General features: G+C 43.9%; 2 protein-coding genes across 2 annotated transcripts; one reads left to right on the forward strand and one right to left on the reverse strand.

Moving 5' to 3' along the window:
* Positions 1-391: 391 nt before the first annotated feature.
* On the reverse strand, positions 392-6,765 carry SEC61B (SEC61 translocon subunit beta). Its single transcript, XM_036330222.1, has 4 exons — positions 6,383-6,765; positions 6,087-6,184; positions 2,909-3,010; positions 392-671 (listed from the first exon to the last, which is right to left on the reverse strand). Exons 1-4 carry the CDS (start codon positions 6,383-6,385, stop codon positions 584-586), a joined length of 291 nt encoding a protein of 96 aa, XP_036186115.1. The 5' UTR covers positions 6,386-6,765; the 3' UTR covers positions 392-583.
* Positions 6,759-10,086, forward strand: ALG2 (ALG2 alpha-1,3/1,6-mannosyltransferase). Its single transcript, XM_036330221.1, has 2 exons — positions 6,759-7,181; positions 8,964-10,086. The coding sequence occupies exons 1-2, from the start codon at positions 6,837-6,839 to the stop codon at positions 9,864-9,866; spliced, it is 1,248 nt and encodes a 415-aa protein (XP_036186114.1). The 5' UTR covers positions 6,759-6,836; the 3' UTR covers positions 9,867-10,086.
* The last annotated feature ends 4,571 nt before the right edge of the window (positions 10,087-14,657 follow it).

Genomic DNA, 14,657 nt, shown 5'->3' on the forward strand with positions numbered 1-14,657 from the left:
ATAAATAGATGGAAACTCCTGATCTATACTCACAGAATATAAAAGTGGGAGAGAGTTCTTAATTCATAGGTTTTAGAGACAAAGAAAAGAATAAGCACACATTTCTGATTTCTGACTATTTTTTGGGGTACCAGGTGCCTTTGAATATAGATCTGCCTGAGGCAGTCATAGACACACTCCTTAAAAACCACGGAACGCCCAAAATGACAATCACCAGGACAGAAATACCTAGAAGAAAACAAGCCAAGGCCAATTACAGGACCTTGGATTTGAACTACATGGTCATGTAAGGACCTGTCAATCCCACAAAGAAAACAAGCTCCAAAAGACGTGTTTTCTACATATTTACTTGTAATTGAAAGGCAGAGAGATTAAAGGATCAGACTTGGTATAAATGAATTAAAAAGTTTATTAGCCATAGAAAAAAAATTGATCCTTAAAATCAATTCTCGTTAAGTTCCCTGTAAAACAGTAAGCTTACAGAAAATTTCTTTCTCATGAACAGAAAACCACTATGCTTTTGGTCCAAGATATATTGATTTTTTTTTCTCCTTCTTCAGATGACAGATGGATGTAGCCAAATCTATGAACGAGTGTACTTGCCCCAAATGTGCAACATAAATACAGAAGCGATGAACAGAAGACTCATAACCAATACTGGAACAGGGCCACTGAAAAGAAAGAAGAAAAGGCATGCTTACTTTAGTAATAATACATCACCATATTTCTTTTTCTTTTTAATTTTTTTTAATCCTCACCCAAAAAGTGAGGATATTTTTTCCATTGATTTCTAGAGAGAGTGGAAGGGAGGGGGGGAGAGGTGTGGCGTCGGCATTGTGGTTAGATAGGAGAAATCCTTCTCTTCCAGTAAAACAGACTAAAATTATACAAGTAAAATGATCTGATGTCTTAGAGAGACTAGTCTCTCTAATTTCATGTATTTGATATTTTCCATAATAAAAATGAAAACTTCTCCAAACTTTTTAAGTAAAAATGATCCAATTATAAAACTATTATTTCGAAGTAAGATTTACTTAGACAACCTTCACTGTTTAAGGCAGTGGAGTAAGAGTTCACTAGTGAACAATAAACCATGCACAGAGATCAATGTCCTTGCTACACTATTTTGTTCTTCCAAAATTTGTACAATTATAGGAGTAAACAAATTTAAAAACACATGGGAAGAAAATGTTACCATACTGCACTCAATCACAGCCCCTATTAAAGCAATGTTAGCATATCATCAGCCACAGAGCACTAAGCTGAGAGTGGAGCTCTCAGAGTCCAAGTGCCAGAGTCTGCAAACCCACTCCGTCCTTTATGAGTTGTGACTGTGCCCCATTACCTATCTTCTCCAAGCCTGTTTCCTCATCTGTAAAGTAGGGACAATCACAGTACCTCTCTCATACGGTTACTGAGGTATTAAGTAAATTAATACACATGGATTATACAAGTTTATAATAAGCTCACCAGAAATGCTACTATTATTCAAAAAAAAAAATCCTAAGATCCTACAAGAGCCAACAAACTCTAAGATGTTACTTGACTGCTCCAAGATGTGGATTTGTGACTACAAATTCCCAATTGTGTCCTTTTACCATCTTTCTGGTGGAATGAGACTGTGCTTTACAACACTTCAAGGAACAGTTTCTAGCAATTCCTGGGAGTACTCAAGCAGTAGCAACAAGCAAGCCTGGCTGCACAATAGCAGAAAGCCCAGAGCCAGCACAAGCCAGAATCACCCACAGGGGAAAAGCTTTTACCACCTTCTTCTTTTTTTTTTTTTTTTTTTTTTTACCACCTTCTTAATAAGGGTTTCAAGGAGTCTCCTGGATACCCTAAAAAGCAAGGGGCTTTAAAATTCCTCTCTGAAATACTCAGAAAAATTACCTTTAACAAAGACCAAAAGGTTGTCTGAATATGGCCAACTCATATATCCCCAACCCCAAGAAGTACTTCCTGAATACATTCTCACCTTACCATACAAGTCTTTAAATTTGTGATCCAAGCCAAGCTACTGGTCAAGTTAAACTAATCCAAATAAATCTAATTTTGTCTCTTTTCTTCCAGACAGGCATATGGATTGTCTCTTTTCTACCAGACAGACATATGGAGCACAGGACTGAACATTCTAGATTATCTGGTTCTGGCTCTTGCTGGAACATAACTTTGCCTCTCGAAACCTGAGCTTCTGAACCTGCAGTGCTCCTATTCCTCATCCACTGGCTGAGTCAGGAAGCAGCTGTAAGCAGTGGTGTCCTAGGGCCTACGTGATCAGACACCTGTGGGATTAAGTCTGCCACACAGTACCAGAAACCCTGGAAAGTGAGGTGAGCAAGGCATGGAACAGGGGTCCCCCAGGTGCCCATTTCCCATCACCTAATGAGCACTCTCAGGCCTTAAGAACTTGGAAAGTGCTATGTTCACCCCAAGGTCTACTCACCACTCACAAAAGGCAAAAAGGCCAAAGAACTTTCGTTAACACAGCCTAATGCAGAAACGTCTATTAGCTGCAATAATATCAGCTTATGGTTCCAGGAAAGCTCTGAAAAACCACCCAACTCATATTCAATGGGTTACCCCTCTTTCTCAGTGTCGGACAACCAAAAAAGAACAATTTCATCTAACTAAGCAGTTTTTCCTCCAGTTTTCTCTGTTTCCATTGTTTATTCTGGCTTAGCTACTTGAAGATTTCCCCTTGCTTTCACGCAATCCATGAAGAGATATCATTCCAGGCCTTAAACTAATTGGTTGATATACAGACAAACCAAACCCGGTCCACCTGGCCCAAACGGAGCTGTGTGTACTGTAAATTCATCAAAGCCAGCACCACTGGTGGCGGAGAGACAGTGCTGCCCATCAGCCTGTGACACCTGACAGGAACACAAGGTCTGCTCCCAAGACTTACACTTTGAGGCCAGGGGAGTCTTCCGTGTAGAACCGCCACATCCCCCCAGTGCCTGCTGAGGTCGTGCGGCCCGCACTCCTTGTTCCACAGCTGGCATTTTTCCTGTTAAGAGAAAAAATGTTACGAACAGTCTTTTTTGGGGGGAACCCGTTTAATGGCATTATAACATCTGCTACCATTACATTGTTAAAGAACAAAAATAAGAAAGAAAGAAAAAAACCACTTTCTTTTGTGAGTATACCCCTAATTCTTGTTTTCACCCCACGGGTCATGATAACTACCATGAACTGAGTACCTGCCACATGCTAATGCACACACTAACCCTGGAAAGCAGTTACCAGTTCTGTTTTATAAGAGGAAAATGAGGCTCAGAAAAGGGTAAGCCAAGTGCCTACCTAAGACCACACGGCCAGCAGGTGGCCGAGCTGAGCTGAGGACCCAGTTCTGACTCCAGAGCCCATCCTCTTGCCCAACCATATGGCACCTCGTTGGGACAATGTACTTCAGTTTCTCTTCACATGCATTTTTGTGAAGCCAAGTAACAAACCTCTGCTCTAAAATGTCTGGAATTTACATACAATCAACCTTTGAACAACATGGGTTTAAACTGTACTGTGTGGATCCACTTACACGAGGTTTCCCCCAATACCATAAATGTATTCTCTCTTCTTTATGATTTTTTAAATAATATTTTCTTTCTTCTAGCTTGCTTTATTGTAAGAATACAGTATATAACATAACAACATACAAAATATGTGTCAATCAACTGTTTATGTTATCGATAAGGCTTCCGGCCAGCAGTAAGCTATTATTAGTTAAGTTTTCGGGGGGATCAAAATTATATGTGGATTTTTGACTGCAGGGGAAAGGGGAGTGTCCCTAACATCCATTTTGTTCAAGGGTCAACTGTAATCTGACTTAAATTACCTTAAAATGTTTTAAAATAACTGTATTTGCAATGAAAGAGACAAAAATATTAAGCTGTAATTATAATCCAGGTCCCAAAATGGAACATATATTTTACCAAAAACATCATTTTGTAGTCTGTTTTCACTATTCTGATATGCCATAAATCTTGGACAGAGGTAGGATATGAAAAATGGAGAAAACACCCAACTAGAACTTGTCCTTCACAGGAGACCAAGGCTGGTGAGATGAGCTGTGATGGAGGCAGTCCTCGCATACAGAAGGCGCTGGACCGCACTGACACAAGCACTGCCACAAGCACTGCCACCAACAGGGGGGAAACCCTTTCCCTCCTCTCCTCAGTCACTCGGGAAGCCCACCCACAACCGCCCTTCCACCGAGCACGGCTCCCCCACTCCTCCTCTCCCCGTGCTGGAGTGCTACAGAGCGAACGTAAGCAGGAAGCATGAGAAGTCAGAAAACATCTTCTTCAGCCACTCCTAAGAAATCCTCGGGAAGGAAGGAAGAGGGGGGAAGCCTGCCCCATTACTGCCCCTATCATTAACCAAATCCCAGCACACCCTTCCGTAAAATCCCACCCCGTGATCTGTGGGCTACTGATTCTAAATTTCTGAAAAGGAAAACTTGTTTATGATCTCCCACAGAGGGAGAAAACAGTAGTGAAAACCTTATCCCTACCATCGCTTTACTAGGTGTACCGGTTAATAATGCGGATTTTTTCAATAGCCGGAGTTACACAGATGTTGATATATATGCGATTTGGTATGTATGCTATTTTGTTGTATTGCTCCTTTAAGTTACCACTTGTCCCGATCGATGGCACACGCACTTTCTGAGCTGCACTTCAAAACGTACCAAGAAGTGGAAAATTGGGTCTCTGAATGGTTTGCCTCAAAACAAGAAAAGTTCTATTGGGACAGTATCCACAAATTACCTGAAAGATGGGGGAAATGGGTAGCTAGCGATGGACATCACTTTCAATAAAAAGCATTTTTTATGTTTCTCTTGAAATTATCATGCTTTGATTACAAAATCCTCATTATTACAGTTAATGCGTAACCAGTTAATAATACGGATTTTGTAACCCAAAGAAAACACGGTAATTTCAAGAGAAACATCACAGTGATATCAGTACTTTCAATGAGCTGAAATCCGTCTCTGCTAAGTTCACATCATTAGTTTTACATGTACCTACAACAGCCCACAAGAAAAATCGCGTCACTCTTCACATCCTTATCAATCATTCTCTTGTATCCCTTCGAGGTGTTTCCCTCTCTACATAAAACCCCACTAGCTCCTTCGAATACCTGAAGACAACAGGGTTGTTGGATTCCTTCCTTCACTGAACAAAATGCTCTGGGAGCAAAAGGGAGGAGTAATAGCTACTGCCACTTTTGGAGTCAGGGAGGGCCTCCAAAAACCTCTGAGCTTAGTCCGAGGAGAATAAACAGAAGCTGTGTGTGGGGAGAGGAAGGGAGGTTCAGAAAACAGTAATAAGTTGACTATCCCAGGAGCCAGGGAGAAGGGAAGCTGATGGGCAGGAAAAAAAAACAAAGTCACCAAGAACCTCGCTATCCGCCCCCCTCACCCTGTTTTTAAAGTTCAGCAAAAAGCAACTAACAGAGAAACTAAGCAGAAGAGTGACAGAACCAGAGCCCATAAGGGACTGGAGAGGAAGGGCCTGGAGCGTAGAAGAGTAGAAAATGCAAGAGTCTAGACGAGAAGCTGACGGCTAAATCGGGGCGGTAGGAAGAGAGACGCGAAGAAGTGATGAGCAGCAGGTTTTTGCCTATAATTTAAAGTCCGACAAATGACTGGACAGGGACAGAGCCTAAGGAAAAACCCACGATGACGCTGAAGTTCTGGCTCTGGGTGAAGGCGCGTAGAGCAGAGCCACATGTACCCCGGTAAGTTAAGCAACGCGCCTGGGGGGTGGGGGCTGGGATGATCGGGGACAATGAGCTGGACAAATCTTGTTAAATTGACGGAAATGTGAGTGCAAAGCTCAGGCCCAGAGAGTCAGTTCTATGACACCCGTTTTCTCCACGTTGTCTCTGCCCCTGTTTAACTGTGCAGTGAGAATAAAATGTCACTCCCTCTCTAGACACAAAGACGCAAAGGCCGCTGCTCCCACCTGAAGCTCACCTTGTCTTCGTGAACCGTGACATTCTGGGCGACCTTCTCAGGAACAGCGCGTTCTTGGGCCCCCTTCCTCCCGCCCCACAGCCAAGGGGGTCACCGGGATCCTTACCTCTGCCGGACCGTGCTACCCGCCGCCCGGGCGGCCACCGCTTTACTCGGGGAGCGTCCTGAGGAGCCCACGTTGGTGCCACTGGGGGTCGGGCCAGGCTGCGGAGGGCGACAAGGAGACAGACGGGTGAGCGCCGCCCGCCGGCCCCCAGACCCCAGGCCCCGACAGCCACGACCGGCACCCGCACTGGAGGGTGGGGAAGCAGGGGAGCCGCGGAAGGAGGGCAAGGCGCAAGGCAGAAGTCGGGGCGCCTGGGAGAGGTGGGGGCTAAGGAGGGACGGCTGGGGTCACCATACCATTCTGGAAACTGGAGGTGGCAGGGGCCCGAAGCAGACGGCAGGGAAGCAGCGGAGCCCTCACTGGATCGGCGGCTGGAGAAACTGGTTCCGTCCCGCCCCCAGACCTGCTGGCAGGGCCTCGGACTCCAAGGACGCCAGGGCTGTCCTTCTATCTGCCTGTAGAAATGTTGCTACCGGCGACTTGGTCCGCTGCTGCGTGGGATGTACAGATCTCCCGTCTTCCTCCTTTAGATCACAGCATCCTTCATAGAGTCCAATTCGTACCAAAGGGCGGATATAGCCATGGCCAGAAGAGAAATTTCCTCCGGCGGTCACTAGGCACCCACAGACGTGCGCTGATGTGGCCTAACCTACGTGCGCGCCGCGGGGCGTGGTCAGCCCCGCTGAGGCCCCCGGGTGCCCTCGGGAGGAGCAGGCGCGCCGGTGCCGAAGGGTGCGGGACACCCGGGCCATGGCAGAGGAGCGGGCTCGGGATGAGTTGGCTCCCAAGCCGTCCGTGCTGTTTCTGCACCCAGACCTGGGCGTGGGCGGCGCCGAGCGGCTGGTGCTGGACGCGGCGCTGGCACTGCAGGCGCGCGGATGTAGGGTGACGATCTGGACGGCGCACTACGACCCTGGCCACTGCTTCGCCGAGAGCCGCGAACTGCCGGTCCGCTGCGCGGGGGACTGGCTGCCGCGCAGCCTGGGCTGGGGCGGCCGCGGCGCCGCGGTCTGTGCCTACGTGCGCATGATCTTCCTGGCGCTCTACGTGCTGTTCCTCGGCGACGAGGTGTTCGACGTGGTCGTGTGCGACCAGGTGAGGTGACCACGCCGGGCCTCGCCACGCCCCTTTGCCCTCCTCTGGACCTCTCCGGGTCTGCGGTTCCGAAACACTGCACCTGACCTGGGGAGATCAGAGCTGGGAGTGACTGTAGTTCTCGAACTTCACATGACGGGGCCCCGCCCTGAGAAGCTTCATCCAGCAGCCCCGAGATGGGGCCCCGAAATCTGCATTTTTCAGTGGCACATCGGTGATTCTGCAGCAGATGGGCCTGGGGGCCAGCTCGCTCTAAGAAACACAAGCATTAGGAGTCAGGCTTCAGTCACTGTTTACTTTGGAGTAACTCTTTGCCTTATTTCTGTTGACACTGTTTCTAGGCTATGCGCATCACCCTGTCCTAGCCTTTGCAGCCAGGTCATGTCAAAACTCCACGCCGAACATGTCACGCCCCGTTAGAACTTTAACGGGGCTCTCCATTAGTCTTCATAGAAAAGCACAAATGCGTTCACTTGGTACAGAATGCCCACCTGGATGTGGAGTCCAACTTTTCTAAACTCCTTGTCTTCCTCCCACTCATGCCCCTCGCCCCCCCAAAAATATTTATTTTAAAAAGTAACAATAAAACCTCAAGTAGTATAAAAGAGTATAATATAATTAAATTCCCATTCCAGTTCCTCTCCCTAAAAATAGCCACTGTTAAACAGTTTCTCCTATGTCCTTACGAAATTGTCTATGGCTACACCACCATATGTGTGTCTGTTAAGATATGTAAATCTTCTCTATAATAATAAAAGTGTAATATGCTAATTAGACCAAACGACCTTCCAGCGAAGCCACGGCTGGGTCCAGGTGCCTGCCAGCGGCCGGAGGGAAGCCCAGTCCCGGGTGCCAGAGGGGGGCCGGTGCCGGCAGCCGGGGGAAGGAAGGCCTATTCTTGCATGAACTTTGTGCACTGGGCCTCTAGTTTGTAATAATTAGGATTATTACATAGCTACTATTAGACCCCCTGCAGGCATGCTGAAAGCTCTCCGCTGCAGCCCTGCCCCCGTCCTGATTGGTTGCTATGTGATGGTGTCCCGCCAATTTGCATATTCCTCTATTATTAGTATGGATGGGCTTTTTTGGTAACCATAATTGCCACCATGTTACAGAAGAGGAAACTGAGGCCCAGAGAGGGGTAGATTACTTGATCATGGTCACACACCTCGCTAGTGGGACTGAGATTCAAACCCTGGCAATCTTGATTCCAGAGACTGCACTCTGAGCCCCTATAGTTCATTCAGTGTCTTAGAAGGTGAAATATACTAGAGCTGCTCTGTCCGGTATGGTAGCCACTAGCCACAGGTGGCTATTGAGCCCTTGAAATGTGGCTAGTCTGAACTGAGGTGTGCTGTCAGTGTAAAATACACACGTGATTTTAAAGATTTAATGTGGGGGGAAAAGTGTAAAGTATCCCATTAACTATTATAGTATTGATTACATTTTCAATGGTGATATTTTAGATAAAATATATTAACATTTATTTAACCCATTAAAAATTTTAATGTGGTTATTAGCTTTTCATTTTCATTGGACTGCTTATTCTAGAGCAAAGACTCAGCTTGCAGCTTTAAATGTTTAGCACACACCCAGAGAATGTCTACCAGCCTTTAACGCACCAGGTGTTGGACTGGGTGAGAGTCTAGCAACACAAAGCAGAATGAGACATTGCCCACGAGGAGCCCGCAGGCTAGTAGGCAGCATGTGTCTGTTCTTTTGATTTACTTGAAGATTAGTTGACCAGTTACTTTACCTGTTTTTTACCTTTGCTTTGGCTAGGTGTCTGCCTGTATCCCCGTGTTCAAGCTGGCCAGACGGCGTAAGAAGATCTTGTTTTATTGTCACTTCCCAGATCTGCTTCTTACCAAGAGGGATTCTTTTCTTAAACGTCTATACAGGGCCCCGATTGACTGGGTAGAAGAATACACCACAGGTATGGCTGACTGCATCTTGGTCAACAGTCAGTTCACAGCTGCCATATTTAAGAAAACGTTTAAGTCCCTGTCTCACAGAGACCCCGATGTCCTCTACCCATCTCTGAACGTTACCAGCTTTGATTCAGCTGTCCCTGAAAAGCTTGATGATCTAGTCCCCGAGGGAAAAAAGTTCCTGTTCCTTTCCATCAACAGGTACGAAAGGAAGAAAAACCTGACTTTGGCGCTGGAAGCCCTAGTAAAACTGCGTGGAAGATTGACATCCCAAGATTGGGACAAGGTTCATCTGATTATGGCTGGTGGGTATGACGAGAGAGTCCTGGAGAACGTGGAACACTATCAGGAACTGAAGAAAATGGCCCAGCAGTTTGACCTTGACCAGTCTGTGACCTTCCTGCGGTCTTTCTCGGACAAACAGAAAATCTCACTCCTCCACGGCTGCACATGTGTGATTTACACACCAAGCAATGAACACTTTGGCATTGTCCCTGTGGAGGCCATGTACATGCAGTGCCCAGTCGTTGCTGTTAATTCAGGTGGGCCCTTGGAGTCCATTGTCCACAGTGTCACAGGGTTTCTGTGTGAGCCTGACCCCATGCAATTCTCAGAAGCAATAGAAAAGTTCATCCATGAACCTTCCTTAAAAGTCACAATGGGACTGGCTGGCAGAGCCAGGGTGAAGGAAAAGTTTTCCTCTGAAGCATTTACAGAACAGCTCTACCAGTATGTCACCAAACTGCTGGTATGATCAGATATATTAAAGGTCTTTTTGCTACATTCATTAATATATTATATAGAATGTAGATCCAGTTTGGGAACCGTAAAAGAAACCTAGAATCTAGTGCTGAAGAGTTGTTTTTTTAACACATTTGATTTTTGAATCTGAGCCATCTTCCTGTTTCATAAACCAATATCTTTTATGCTATAATAATTCTGTCTTATCAGTGTTAATTAAAATGTGATACGATTCCATGTGTTAATTATATTTTCTCTAGATTATTGCTGCTCTGAGTATAAATTTTGAGTCATATTGTGCCTTAATTGTTTTTGACAGTTTGTGTGTCATCGTCAAAGTTGAAGAATTTGGCTTCATAACATACTGAGAACAGGGTCATTGTACTTCCCAGAATCAGTGCACCTGTTCCCTGTCCTCTTGGGAAATGTTGGTTAGCCATAACTTTGCCTGGTCCCAGAGCAAGGATGCTCTGTATGTTCTGTACAAAACATATTCTTGCACACTGAGACAAGTCAATAAAAGATGTTTATCATAGGAAAAGATGGTACAATATTAAATTTTGGCTTCCGTGATCCATACGTAGATATGACAGCCAAGCCTGAAGTCAGAAACTAAGAGTAAACTGGACGTTGAAGTGAAGACGGATTGTTGTCACGCATGTAGTGCTTAGGTTTATTTCTAATGCCAACTGGTTCATCAGCTCTGTTAATATTTGTGTCATATTAAGAAAGATGCTCCTAAGTGTGAGACACAAATGCTTTTTACCCTTCAAGGCTTGCCTCATGCCACTGCTATGGAGCTTACCTTGACCCTCCACCCACCTCCCAGAGTGGAAGTGATCTTGCCCAAGAGCACACAACTGAAAAGCGAGTGAGCCAGGATTCAGCCCATGGTTACCTGGTCCATCCAGGACTGCACATACCAGAACCTCTCACTGCACCCCTTTAATACCATAAATGTCCTTTAATACTTTGTGAAATTAAAAATTAATACAGTATTCTGAGTTATATCAAAGTGAGGAGACAAGATGCTCTTCTGTGTTCAAATTAATCCTCTGGTCCTAAAAGATCAAATGTCCCGCACCCACTGCTCTATTCCAGCCCCTTGAGAATCACTGCATGAGGCCAATCATTGCCTGCCCTCCCCGTAGCAGACATTGGGTCTTTGAAAGTCCTAGTAGAGTTACCAGCATCATTTACTTGCATGAAGCAGAAACTCAAACTTAACTCAAAAAGATTTTGAGTATTTGAAAGAATCTAAGCCAGAAAATACAGTCATGCTCTAGCTCTCTATCCTTAACAAGAGGACTGGGGGTTGGGTGGGGCTCACAGTAAGGGTGACCTGGCCTTGTTACCCAGAAATATGACCACAAGCAAATGCTAAAATATCTTGCAGGAATCGCTATCCTAGGCCAGCCACAGATGTCATTTAAGACAAATATAGTCTAGAAAAGGTGTGTGTGTGTATCTGTTGAGGTTTTATAGGGGCACTAGTGTAGTACAGGTGTGACCTCTCTGGCCTGCCACTCTCCCAAGAAGTCATCAGGCAGACTTAGAACAGTCTGCTATGATGATGAACTCAGATTGGCCTTTGGTTTTCTGTGTTACTTGCCTAGAATTCCAATTTATGAGAAGGTGTCCTGATGGGGATAATCCTAAAGTGTAAATTTCCTTATCTGTTAAATGGGTATAATCAGGTCTAAATAGCCCACCCCACAGGGTGTTTGTGAAGAAAGGAGAAATAAAGAGTGCAGGAGAGGCACTGAATCAGTATATGAATGATGGAGACAAAGGGTGTGATGCTGATTTGTAAACTTAGAGTATCATAAACTTGTGAGAGATGAAGGCAGCCTTCCACAGGCCTGGATGAATTGCCCCAGTCTGTTGCCACCCCAGCGACGGCACGGGGAAACCGGCGGATGGTATGAACAACCTCAGTAAGGTGTGTTTCCCTCTCAATGTGTAACGCAGTATCAGGAGTTTTCCCGACTGTGAGACGGAAGTAAAGATAAACAAATAGACCCAGCTAACAGAGAGCCCTAAAATAGATCTGCACATATGTAGTCAATTGATTATTGCCAAAGGTACTGAGATAATTCAATAGGGAAAAGAGTCTTTTCAAGAAATGGTGCTGGAATGAATAAACACAGTGTGGCATGTTCATACAATGGAACGCTGCAATAAAAAGCAATGAACTACTGACAAGCACAGTGACATGGATGAGTCTCAAAAATACTGAGTGACAGAAACAAAAGCGTTCATATTGTATGATCCCATTAATATGAAACTTTAAAGAAAAAATACCTACTCTATAGCAACAGAAAGCAGATCATTGCCTGTTCTTTGCCTAGTCAGGAAAGAACACAAAGGAGTTTTTTTTTTGAATGATGAAAATGTTTTATATCTTTATCATGGTGGTGGTTATAATGCTGTAAAATTTGTCAGAATTCATGAAATGATGCTTAAAATGAGTGCACATTATTATATGTAAATTATACCTCATACAGTTGAGGTTTTTTTAAAAAGCACATGTGATGTAGTCCCATTTTTATAGGAAATAAAAGGTTTTTTAAATGAACAAATGTCAAAGTATATATGACTATATAATTATAAAAGTTTATAAGACTGTATAACCAGGTGGTAACATTGATTATAAAAGTTTATAGAAGTCTTTTAAGTCTTGCCCTGGCTGGTTTGGCTCTGTGGCTAGAGCGTTGGCCTGTGGACTGAAGGGTCCCAGGTTCGGTTCCTGTCAAGGGCACATGCCTGGGGTTGTGGGCTCGATCCCCAGTAGGGGATGTGCAGGAGGCAGCCGATCAATGATTCTCTCTCATCATTGATGTTTCTATCTCTCTCTCTCCCTCTCCCTTCCTCTCTGAAATCAATAAAAATAAATTTTTTTAAAGTCTTTTAAGTCTTAAAAGGTGAGTGTGATGATAAGTATGGATTAAATTTTTCTTTTGTTTGCTTGTATATTTTTATATTCTAGTAGATGGTTTTCTCATAAGAAAAAAATGAACATGAAAAAAAGTATAAAGTAATCCTATTGGTCACGTACATTTTTACAACATAGCTTTGGACATTTGTGTTTCCAACTATTGCCCTACTTGGGATGTATAATTTGCCCTAATTAATCTTTTATTATTATATATTTAGATTACTCCAACTTTTTGCTACTATAAGCAGCCTAGACAAAAAATAATTGACTTTATATTCTAAAAGCAAATATTTAACATTTTAAAAAGCAAATTTTAAAAACAATAGAAGAAAAAGCAGGCATAGGACATGATAAAATTGCCTAGCAGTACAGAAAAAAAAAAGCAATTTTAAAAAATCACTAACTGATTATGTTATTTTCAAATCAAAGTACCATGTTGATCAGCTTGCTTTCAGCCAAACTGTATGCTCCCTTTGCATGTGGAACCAAGAAACCTGATTTATCAATTTAATAGAGGAATACAGTATCATATGTCAGGATGTATGTACCGTTATTTAAATTTTTTAACAAGTGACTATATTAGTCAGGACTCTTGGTTGCAAGCTAGAGCTGGGTTTCTGACTAATACAGTTTATAACTGTAAAAGAGAAAAAGGCAGGAAAAAGAAAATGCTTAGGAAGCTATAGGAATAGATCATGCCACGCAAGGAAAAGGTGCATACCTGCTCCAGGGGAGTGCAGGGCTATGGCTAGTCTTGAGGTTCCAATGGTACCAGAATCCAAAAGCCACCAGAGCAGCATGTTTTTATATAAAACTTCATTGTAGATGAGTTTCTTCCTCTTGCCAGGGAACATGGCAACCAGTAGCAACCGAGACCTCCATCTCACTGTCTCTAAGAGGAACCAGCCCACTTTTCCAGAGTTTGAAAAGACAAAAGTGAAGATTCTGATGTCTCCTCTTAAATTAATGAAGCAAGCCAAGGCGGAAGGTAGTGTGGTTTCCCTGACGCAGGTCAACTCCCATCGACTGCGTTGCACCCAGGATCCCACGGCCCCAGCCATCCTCTAGCTGGGAGAAAGGAGCCTGGGTGCATAGAGGAAGGAAGAGGAAGCAGGTCCCAGAAGAAGGTGACTTAGGCAGATAAAGTAGGTATCCTCTCCAGTATTCAAAGCCATCCCTTCCCACATACCTTTCACCCATTGCGTCCCCTTCCACAGTAAATCTTGCTGTGACTACTTAGGATCTACCTTGTGCATTTGACTGGGGATAAAGAAATGAAATAGTTACCAGTTTAATACTCATTGACTTGTATAATTCTACATTGCCTGATATTAATATTCCCAGACCTTTCTTTTTGTTCACATTTGAATAATCACATTTCACACATGTTTCAATTTTGACTAATTCTTGGGGATGGGAGTTGTCTAATAAACAGAGAAACTTTTTTTTCAGAGAAAACATTCATTTGCATAATTAATCCCTGTTGCCTTTATATGTAAATATGATTGCATATCAAATTCTTGAATCCCATGTTTTCTTTCAAAGCTTTGTAAATGTTGTGTATCACCTGCAAGGGCAGCTTGTCCTATAGTATGTTCTTGGGAAAGTAGGCTGTGAAAGATGCTTCAGGAAAAAAGCTTCATGGTCATATAAGTACTGGAAATGTTCCCTACAACCAGAAACGGACCTGTAGCATAGTACAGGCCATGCGACATCCAGAGGTAATGGAGAGGCCTTAACTTTATTCCCAGGATATCCAACCTATTTGACCAGAGTAATATTGAAAGAAAGCAGATGACCAATGATAGGGCAATAGTTAACATTTGCTGGGACTTATATCAACTCATTGGATCCCCACAGCAGCTC

Source organism: Myotis myotis, unplaced genomic scaffold (genome assembly GCF_014108235.1).
Source record: "Myotis myotis isolate mMyoMyo1 unplaced genomic scaffold, mMyoMyo1.p scaffold_m19_p_12, whole genome shotgun sequence".
Taxonomy (NCBI): domain Eukaryota; kingdom Metazoa; phylum Chordata; class Mammalia; order Chiroptera; family Vespertilionidae; genus Myotis; species Myotis myotis.

What these genes read in the sequence shown, in the direction of transcription:
- SEC61B (XM_036330222.1), bottom strand. An exon ending in GGTAGCACGGTCCGGCAGAG is followed by an intron (nt 3,011 to 6,086) that starts GTAAGGATCCCG and finishes TTCTCTTAACAG; the next exon opens with GAAAAATGCCAGCTGTGGAA. An exon ending in GACTCCCCTGGCCTCAAAGT is followed by an intron (nt 672 to 2,908) that starts GTAAGTCTTGGG and finishes CTTTCTTTTCAG; the next exon opens with TGGCCCTGTTCCAGTATTGG.
- ALG2 (XM_036330221.1), top strand. Translation starts at nt 6,837, where the DNA reads ATGGCAGAGGAGCGGGCTCGGGATGAGTTGGCTCCCAAGCCGTCCGTG. An exon ending in ACGTGGTCGTGTGCGACCAG is followed by an intron (nt 7,182 to 8,963) that starts GTGAGGTGACCA and finishes TGCTTTGGCTAG; the next exon opens with GTGTCTGCCTGTATCCCCGT.